The sequence below is a fragment of the Mesoplodon mirus genome (assembly GCF_964341445.2).
Source record: "Mesoplodon mirus genome assembly, chromosome: 2".
Classification (NCBI taxonomy): Eukaryota; Metazoa; Chordata; class Mammalia; order Artiodactyla; family Ziphiidae; genus Mesoplodon; species Mesoplodon mirus.
In genome coordinates, this window is record NC_138977.1 from 48,395,914 (window position 1) to 48,406,241 (window position 10,328).

The window sequence follows — 10,328 nt, forward strand, 5'->3', positions numbered from 1 at the left end:
AAAATCCTCAGGTTGGCTTGAATAAAATTTTCCATTTCTTTCTTAGATTGACTACTTATTAAATTTTCATCTACAGAAACTTTACTGAAATGCATGTTTCCAGATGATAGATACAATACCACTATTTGGAACCTTAACATTTACATGCCTGCATCGGCAGGCAGACTCTCAACCACTGTGCCACCAGGGAAGCCCGACATACTATTTTTTTTTATTAAACTTTTAACAATATTTGCTATTTGTGATTGCTTTCATTGTTCTTGCCCTCCTCTGCTCTCTGATATCCGAGTATTTAAAAGTTATTACACAGCCATGATCCTGAGCCAACATCCAGGTGAGCAAACTGTGTCAAAAGAGGGAGAGAAAGAAATCATGAGGGAAACAGTGCAGACCTGGTTTAACTAGGGTGGACATGCCAACATAAGGTCATAGAGATACAAGTCTCATGCACATGCTGCAAATAACAAGGTTTCCCAGAAAATTCAGAAGAAGTAGAACTGTCCTCTCTAATAATTCTGTTAGCCTACCTAGGGGAGCATCCTCTCTTTTATAGCTTTTAGCCAATCAACTTACTTTAGGCAGAAGAAAATACAAGACTCTCTATTTGGAAAACTGTCTGAGGTTTTTGCTCTTATAAACTTTGACTTATAAGTTTATAAGAGACCTCTTAGACCTGAGGAGACCTCTGAGACCTGAGAAGAAACAAGTCACTTTAATAAAACATGTCTCTACGTGGGCTTCCTGTAAAGGGTCATGGTGAATACCTGTGGAAGCATAAAGAAGTAAATCTAGGCAGAGGTATCTACATTTAGAATGCTTTCCCATAAACTTTTTATTTAGAGGAACACTGAAAATATAAATGTGAAAGCATTTTGAAAAGCATGGGAAGAATGGCAGAAGATTAATTTAGGATGCAGAGAGTAGAAACAATCACAACAAAACATGATTAAAACATGAGCTAAACCATGCCCTATGAAATAGAATCGCTAGATACATTAAAAGCTTATCTTCAGCCCCAGCACCATGATCTTTTACAAAGCTATTAGAATATTCCTCTAGATAAAGTCTGAAGGAAACTTTGAGTGGAAATATCTATGAATGTTTCCCCATCTTAATTTTTCAGCATGATATGATTTTAAGTCCATCTATCATTTAACCAAATAATGTTTAAAAGTCTTGTAACAATGATATTTATCCAAATTGATTTTTATCTATGGGAATGCAAAGAGCATAGAAAGCCCTCTTTCTCTACTCATTAAGCGTTAGGTTCTTTGACCCTTAAGTAATCTTTTGGAGAATTTCTGATTGTCCCATCTGTAAATCTTGTGGGAAGTAATAACCCTGCTATTTACTCTGTTACATGGAAAAATTCCCTATTTGCTGTCTGTGATCCTTGCAAACTCAGCAGATGGTTACCAAACTTGAGGCAATTGTTGTCTGACCATCTTTTTAAGTGGGTAATGGAGAAATCATTATCTAAACTTTCTTTTGTTATTGCAGGGTTAATACAATCTTAAGTAATTTTTTTAGCTATATTACTACCACAAGCAAAAATCAAAATAGTTTTTCTTCTGAAGAAGAAAATGTCAAAATAGATCTATTACAGCAAAAATAATTATCTATTGATACTTATTTAGTAAAATCTTGAGAATAAAAGATTTTGCTTAGGTAACTTCAAGCTATGAATCTATTTTCTGATGCTTATCTAGCAAAAAAAGGGCAATTATGAAAATTACTTGATTTGTATGTTGTATGTACAATGTATGTGTTATAGTATTTTATACTTAATTCAATTTTAAGGTGAACATTTTATTATCTCTCCATACTTTTTTATTGTGTGTATCTCTATATTTATATTCATGTTTCTACTTGGAAAAATTTGATTTGTATTTTGTAATCCACACAAATGGATTAAATGTATAGGGTAATAAACTGCATGCTCAATTTTGTGTCTATACAAATAAAACTTGTGTCTATATACATATTTTACTAATATCGTTGAAGCAAAATAAAACAAAATTGTCAATTCCACAAATTTACTGACTTTTCCTTCTCTCACACTCTTGTTCTCACATCGTCTCTCTTTTACTCTTTTTCATTTTTTCTTTTTGGCTTGTTTACATGGTGCCTAATCTTCAATTTGATCCACTTAATTGTCTTTTCAGTGGAATGCTTTGTTGTCTTATAGATAGTGCTAATATAGATGAGAGTGAGGAAAAGCATTTGGCATATTTTAAAAGTGATAAAAATGGAATTAAGAGGTGGATTTTTTAAAGTATCATTAAGATTCACCAAATTGGTGCAGATGTCTTTACTTTGCCTTCAGGGTTGGACATTGGTCATATTAAGGATGTGTACTTAACACATTAAGAGGTTTTGTTAAAGTTGGGGGTTTTCTGATGATTCAACCCCCAAATGACATAAAAAAAACCCAAGATCAGACTTTTGGGTTGCTTTGTATGGCTTCCCATTTCTTTTTGGAAGGGAACCCAGGAAGAAGAATAGCTTATAATGCTCACCATTTAAAATGAAGGTAATCAGAATCCAGTAGAACTTTTCAATTCCAAATCTAAGCCCTTTAGAGCTTTCCACAGTCCATTTAGCATGGCTTTATCTGTTAGTACTTGTTCTGTTTCAAGCCAAACTCCTGTCACTCTGATATTCTTTCACTTCTCAAATCACACAAATCACTTCTCCCTTGCCTTCTAGATCACTCTTCCCCACACGTCCTTCTTCCCTTTGTGTGGCTAACTTGTACTCATCCTTCAGACTCTAGTTTATATTTTCTCAGGGAAGCCTAAGCTACCTAGGTTAGATAACTCCTTGCTATCTGCTTCTGAAGAGCCCTGTATCTCTCCCATCATCATTTTTTTAAAAATTGTTTGCTTGTTATCTTTTTTATTCACTGTGTATGAGATCCACAAAAAGATTACAAAAGTGGGTAGGACAAGAGAACCTGAATTTGAAGAAGAGAATATGGAAATGAAATTTAAGCAGAACTCTGAGGAAGAAGAGGTCCCACAGTGGGACCAGAGAAGATCTATAAGTAGGGAGAAATTAACTCTAGAGGGAAGCAATGTTTCTAGGAACAGAAACTACAGGAGTTGAATTTTCAGTTGGTTCCTGTTTGTGCATAACTCTCAAAACTTTTATTAATTCTATTATGCTGCACACCTTTGTGTTAACATGCACTGGGAAGTAGAAGAGAACAGGCTTTGCTCTACACCACTGATAAAGTTGACTCAGAGAGAAAACGGCAGTTGCAGGTACCCAGAGCAATTGTAAGGAGATAAATGGCATAGGAAAAGTAGATTGCAATGTGAATGAACAAATGAGAAAATAAGAGCACACTCTCTTCCTCACCCCAAATTGTGGAGCTTTAAAAAAAAAAAACATGGACTTAAAATATCCAACAGCAATAGTAAATGAGTTGGGAGGTGGATAAATGTCAGTCAGAGTTCTAAGATCCTTATTTTTTGACTAGAAATGTAAAGTTAAGAATTGGTAAATTGGATTTCTTAAAACAGTGGATTGTTATTTTTTATTATTTCTGGGAAGTTTTCAGCCATTGCCTTCAAATGTTGACTATTTCCTCTATGTCTTTCTTTCTATTTTTCTTTCCAATTTACTGACTCTATCTCTCTGATTTAAATTTCAGATAAAGTTCTTTGGGTTTATTTTCTAATTTCCAGTTTTCTTTTCAGCTGTGTCAAATCTGTTAGAAAACCCAGCCACTGAGTTTTTTGTTAGACTGTGTTTTTACTTTTAAGAGTTTTGTTTGATTTGTTTTCAAATATGCTCTGTCTTTAATCATATTTCAAACTTATTTGCCTCAGATGTTCAGTTTTCCTCAATTAGCTGAGAAGTGCCTTATAATGTATACCCTCTTCCCGCTTTCACTGAGTGCCCAGCTGTGTTAAGCTGTACAGACACCTAGGCTATCTGTTGAAAATCTGAAGTCACCCTTATTAGCAAAATGGTATACAGTAGGGAGTTGAGAATATTTCCATCATTCTATGGAAGAGACTACTGATTGTAATCCATCTCTGGAAAGGAGTTATGTTTTTCTACAAATAAAGGTTGGTAATTTTCCACATGATATATAAAATACTAAGGGAAAGCACTTATGTTTTCTAAATCAAAGTATGATTTTTAAATATAAATGAATAATACAATAAATCTTAAAACTACCAAAGAAAAACAGACAAACCCCTGATGATTTTGACAATTAATTTTATTTTAAATGTCTTATAGTTACATTCATATTTTCATACTATCAAAAACAGTAGAAAGAGTCTCTTTGGGAACACATAAAAGCATCTTAAAGTAAAAAATAAAGTTGATGTTAAAATACACAATAATTTAAATAAAATTATGAGAATCTAATTGTTCAGAATAAATAAATAAGAAATAACAAGAAATTACTTTATTCATATTCCCTGGTGAATTTTTGCTGTTTTGAGAAAGATAGTCATAACTCAGGATTCAGGTGATTTAACACAACACTGCATAATAAGACTTGCAGTGACAAGACCAGACCAGGCATATTAAAAGTAGGATTGCCAACACAATTAAAATTTCAGATAAATAATGATGTACTTATACTAAAAAATTATTTATTGTTTATCTGAAAGAAAAATCAACTGGATGTGTTTTTTGTTTATTTTCTATTAATTCGCTAAATCTGGCAACTGTGATCATAATATAACAACCTTGATCAAAGTAGCTCTGTAATACATCACTTAGTATAAAGTATAAATAAATATAAATTCACTACCATCATTATACTGATCAACAATGCTTCTTTCCCATTTCTCCAAATTCATGCACAAACATTACTATATTTGAGGCTTAAATAAATATATAAATAATAAATAGGTGAATAAGTTACACTTCAAAATAATTTACATAACTGAATAAAAGTTAAAGTGTTTCCACATGCCCTCACAGCTCTGTGAGGTAGGTTAGTGGCTGAGATGTTTTTCTCCAGTTTGGGAGTGAAGAAGAACTGAGGCTCAGTTGAACAAGGACTCGTGAATCCTGGCCAGCAGACTAGGGTTGCAAGATTTAACAAAAAACAAAAATGACAAACAGGATTTCCAGCTAAATTTGAATTTACCGTACACAATGAATAATTTCTAAAATATAAGTGTGTCCTACATGGAACAATGTACATGGGACATTGAAAAAATATTCATTGTTTTACTTAATATTCAAATATAACTGGGCATCCTGTATTTTAGCTGGCAACCCTACACCAGACCTACACAGTACATGAGGCATTGAAGTAGATTTGTTTGAAGTTTCATTGGTATCTTTACTGAGGAATTCTTGGAAGCCAAGGACAAATGGATTTTTGGTTGTTGTTGTTTTCATGGATCTTTCTTCTCAGCTCTGAAAAGAAATAAAATTAAATAAAAAGTTTAAAAATTAGCAATGTTCTAAATAAGGAGGAATGTATGGCTCCTGAAAATATATTTAATATAGAAATTAAGAGAGTCTTAGATATTTATGTGTTAGAAATACTCTATACTTTCAGCTATAAATAGTGAGATCAGATAAGTTATGTAAAACAGAACACTTCTGAGATTGAGAGAGAGTCATACTAATGACACAGGACACAGGCATATACCCGCACTTCCCTGGACAAACTGAGATATATGATCTCTCAGTCATGAGTACAACAAACTCACTATTGCTGCTATTTTTTTAAATCAAAGAGGAAGATACTTAAAAGAAAATTTTCAGCAGCAGCAGGAAATTTATAAGTTGACTTCTGAACTGTACATCACAGGATAAATGAAGAATCTAAATTAAAAAAAAAAAAGACAACTTACCTCTTCAAAAATATCTGCACAACCTTCTGCACCCACTTTTCCTTGGGGTTTAAACAGACAACTCTTCCATTGACAAGTTTAACACTGAAATAAGAGAGAGATGATTAAAATCAGTATTTAATGGGTTTCCAACATCTCTTTGGCATTCAAATCATGGTTCCTTAAGTACAGGCATAAAATCTAAGTCCAAACTAATTTTTAGCTATAAGTCATAGAGTGTACAATATTTAAATGTCATGGAGACAAAGAATTTTCCCTTTCTGTTTTGCTTACTATGTATTCCTAGTACCTAGAACTTTGCTGGATTCTTCCACCTTCCTCAATTCTAGGTTTACTAAAGTAAAATATCTAATCACTTTTGAAATTACTTACATGATTTCTGAATTTTCACAGTGTGGTCCACTCTCAATCACTCGCAATTCTTTGATAAATTTGGGGTGGAAAGGTGTGGAGTGTGTATTTATGCATTGGCATCGAAGTTCTGAACTCATTCTTGACAGAACGGCAGCTGTGAAAAAAAAAAGTAATTAAGAATTGATTTTATTAACAGGCATAGCTCAGCTAGCTTCACCCTTGCTAATTCCAGTGTGATCATTTGGTGACTGTGTGTTTGGGAAACAGCACATCTTTAGCAAACTTATTCCTGAAATTGATGGATGGATATTCTCCTAGCCCCTGACCTCAGTTTTTCTCTTTGTTTTAAAAACAGTCGTTCCTGACAACATTGAATGACATAAACACTTAGAGTTGTCTTTGGGCAATGTTGACATCCTCATGGTACTTTTTCTCCTACTCGACACTGCATAATCTTCTGTGATACCACAATGTTATATTCATGGTAGGCAAGATTCACCAATAGGAAAATTGCCTTTGGAAGAATTAATAGAAATATAAGTGAGTTACACAGAGATTGTCCTATATTTTAGCAAAATCTTTGATGTTTAAGAGTATATATATATATATATATATATATATATATATATATATATATATACACACTCATATATATATACCATATAAAATGTTTATATATACCATAAACATTCTAAACTGTATTTATTTCATAAGAAGGATCCCAATAAGGTTTATAATCTGTCTTTAAGCCAAAGAGAAATTGATGGTTGTTTGAAGCTTGTCAATTAAATAGTACATGGAGTAAAATTACCTGAGTTTTTACTCAGTATTAAAAGATAAAATGGGTAAATGTGCCCTCCAATAAAACATACTCTAAATTACAGATTTATGTTAAATATATGTATACTACAGAGTATGAATGATAGGAATAGAACTCTATATAAATCAAACTTTACAATTTTCTAAATATTATATTTATACAACCTAAAAAAATTAAAGACTTCAATTTAACATTAAATGACTGCAAAGATGGCTTTCTCTTGCTGAATAAAAGGATGTCTGTTATCGAGGCATTAAGGATAATCTTTCTATCTGAGGATCACATTTAGACACAGCAAACTTCTGTAGATCAGAAGGATGTGCTTACCTTTACACAGAGCTGCAGAAAGCAGGAAGGCTGCCAAGAGAGCAATAGCCAGCTTGGAAGTCATCCTTACACAAGGTGCTGTCTTTCTGGTTTCTTCCTGGCTCTTGTCCTAGACGGTTGTGAGCTCTGCTGTCCCAGAGGACCTGTGTAAAATGGGGAGCTCCCGTGGCTTTTTATATTATAGTAAGAGTAGGAAACAAGTGCACCCTCATGCTTGCATCATGTCAGAGGAAATTCCACAATATGCAACCATCGGCCCTCCCTTTGAGAGCAGACCTGAGTCATCTGACTCCCCTAGTGATTTGTTTCTTATTAAGTTTTCAGCATGATTGAAGTTTTATTTGATCTTTCAAATAATTTTATTGATTTTTTGAAAACATGTTTCTTTTAAATATTTTTTTAAATATTCAAACTTCTCAGTTTGATACATTATTGTCAGTGGTAGTTCTTTTTATTTATAAATAACTTTATCATAGTCCTATCTTGCAGTAGTCAGAGTAAGGTCCTTTGTTATTGTTCTTTTATGACACAGTCATTTTTTAGGTAAATTATATATGTTGTAATGATAGAGAAGATAATCTAGCCAACCACTTTTACTGGGGACATAATTTACAAGAAGTCCATTTCTAAGCACTTTGGAAAGTTTCCAGGAAAGATTATGGCTTTCAGGGAGCACGTTACAACTTTTCAAAAGATTTGGTTTTCTAATGCATGCCTGACAGAGTGAAAGGGGATAGCTTTCAGTTCAGTATCATAAATATTATCAAGTAACTTCTGAGTAATGTGGGAATCTATAGATGGATAAGACTAAGTACTTGTTTTTAAAGAGTTTGGTCTGTCAGAAGAAGAAATCAATATAAGGACCAGGCTATGTTACAGAACAGACAAGTGGTACCAAGATATTTATTCCAACAAGGGCACAAGGGCAGAATCTTCCATAAGCATTTTGAGCAGAGTATTGAAGTACAGAGGACTCTAATAAAGGAGGGTGAAGGGAAACAGCATGTTCTAGATAGGGATGCTGTTCAAAGACACTCAAGTGGTAAAAGGAAGAATTGTTTATGTTCCAGGATGTGGTTCCCTGGGCTTAGTTGGTTGGGGTGGGATGAGGTGGTGTGTAATGGAAAAGTAAGCAGTATATACTTAGTGGAAAGAGCATCTGGGTTTAAACCCTTGTTCAGCCACTAATTTTTGTGTGGCTTTTAAGCTTTCTGATTTCCAGTTTCACTATCTATAAAATGGTTTTAATAACATCCACCTGTCTCATAAAGTTCATATATGTAAACTTCCTGGCTTAACTTTTAAGCTGGTGAATTTCCATCTACCCCAAGAGCCATGGCTTTTATTTCTCATTTTTGTCGGATGGTTGACTTCCAAACTGCAAAGATATTCCACCAAAAATTATTTATTAAAAATCTCGTTTGCCTTAGAAAATTCTTGATAAAAGATTGGTTTCTGAAATACGAAGTTGAGCCAGATTTCAGCATGTAATGCAATAATATAATAAAATAGAAACAACATCAGTGTAAATTATGATTTGCTAGAATTTAAAGCTCCAGATCAAAATCTGATTGCATTAGAGTTCATTACCATTTCTGATAGAAAATCTGGAGTACAGAGTCTTAAAATCTATGGAATTCTAGAATGCTTGAGGAAGCACCTAGTTTAAATACTGATATAGGATTTAAATTAAATTTTTGACAGAAACATTATTGAAAATTAGGCCAAGAGTAATGATGTTTCAGAATGAGAACACTTGTGGTTTGGGGAGAGAACTTCCTTTCCTGAAAGATTTGTATAGTGACCCCAACTAACTTCTTAAATATAACTTCAATTTACTTGATATCAGGGACTATGTGTGTGTTTTTTAATCCTCACAACAATGGGATAAGTAATAATGTCCTCATTTTACAGATGAGGAAACTCAATAATGTCTCCAAGTTCATATATCTAAGTAGTGGTGGAGCTGAGAGCTTTAGTCCTGGTCTAAAAGCACATTTACAAAGGGGAGATGAAAAGACTTTTCTTCAGGACACTGGAACAAAATCCACCTTTGTATGACTCAATGAAGTTTCTTTCTCTGTCCCTTGTGGGTCCTCAGAGATGAGTCTGGACTTCCTTGGAAAGGGAACACTAAGGAAGGGAGCTTACAATAGTAAAAGAAAAAATAGAACCTTACATCAACTTCTGTAACAAAGTAACTGTTTATTATGTACAATGCAGTTCTTACTCTTTTAAAATCTATTTTAGGAACTTGATTGTTCACTTATTTATTTAATATATGTTGATTATCTGCTAATGCCAGGTCTTGTAGTAGGAGATGTGAATACTCTGTAAATCATATATAGTCTGTGACTTCGAGGAGTTTCCAGTCTAATATAGAATATGGACAATTAGTTACACAAGCAAGTACAATACAGTGGATGAGTATTATAATACGTATAATTATAGGAAGTTTAGGGAGCAAACAAATGGGACCTCTGATGCAGTTTTGATGAATGGGGTTGTCTGAAGAAACAAGTTTAAGACTGTGATGTAGTGCCTTAGTCTTGGTCATGAGTAGGACTAAGACCAGTGGAGAGGGGAGAAGGGGGTCCTGCTTTGCTAGTGTGGGGGAAAGCAAGTACAGTGTGGTAAGACGTAAGAGAATATGGCCCAACTGTGTTCCTGAAATTGTTGAGCATTGAATGGAAAATATGCATGGAGTGAGGAGAGAAAAGTAGGGACCAGATATGTAAGCAAGACCTGAATCTTTAAGAAAATTATCAGTCTCTTTGCTTTAGTAATGCTGGTTTGTTCAGCGAAGACATATTCTTATATGGAAAGACCCTGAGGTGACTGGTTCAAGGCATCATCATTAGGACCCAATTATACTAGTGGTACCACTAAGACACTCAGAGTTCTGAGGAATTGCAAACATTCCTCTACTTTTTCCTCAGGGTTGCCTTAGTAATTTTGCAACTTACCTAAGCACCTCTTTTCCCTGTCTA

At 33.8% G+C, this 10,328-nt stretch overlaps 1 protein-coding gene across 2 annotated transcripts; it reads right to left on the reverse strand.

The window, feature by feature from the left end:
• Window positions 1–4,164: 4,164 nt before the first annotated feature.
• Window positions 4,165–7,477, reverse strand: CXCL8 (C-X-C motif chemokine ligand 8). Of its 2 annotated transcripts, XM_082644529.1 has the most exons (4): window positions 7,339–7,477; window positions 6,210–6,345; window positions 5,838–5,921; window positions 4,165–5,394 (listed from the first exon to the last, which is right to left on the reverse strand). In XM_082644529.1, exons 1-4 carry the CDS (start codon window positions 7,400–7,402, stop codon window positions 5,373–5,375), a joined length of 306 nt encoding a protein of 101 aa, XP_082500655.1. In that variant the 5' UTR covers window positions 7,403–7,477; the 3' UTR covers window positions 4,165–5,372. The 2 variants fall into 2 exon arrangements, with proteins under 2 accessions (XP_082500655.1, XP_082500656.1); XM_082644530.1 differs by lacking the exon at window positions 4,165–5,394 and having other exon boundaries at window positions 5,430–5,921.
• Between the last annotated feature and the right edge of the window lie 2,851 nt (window positions 7,478–10,328).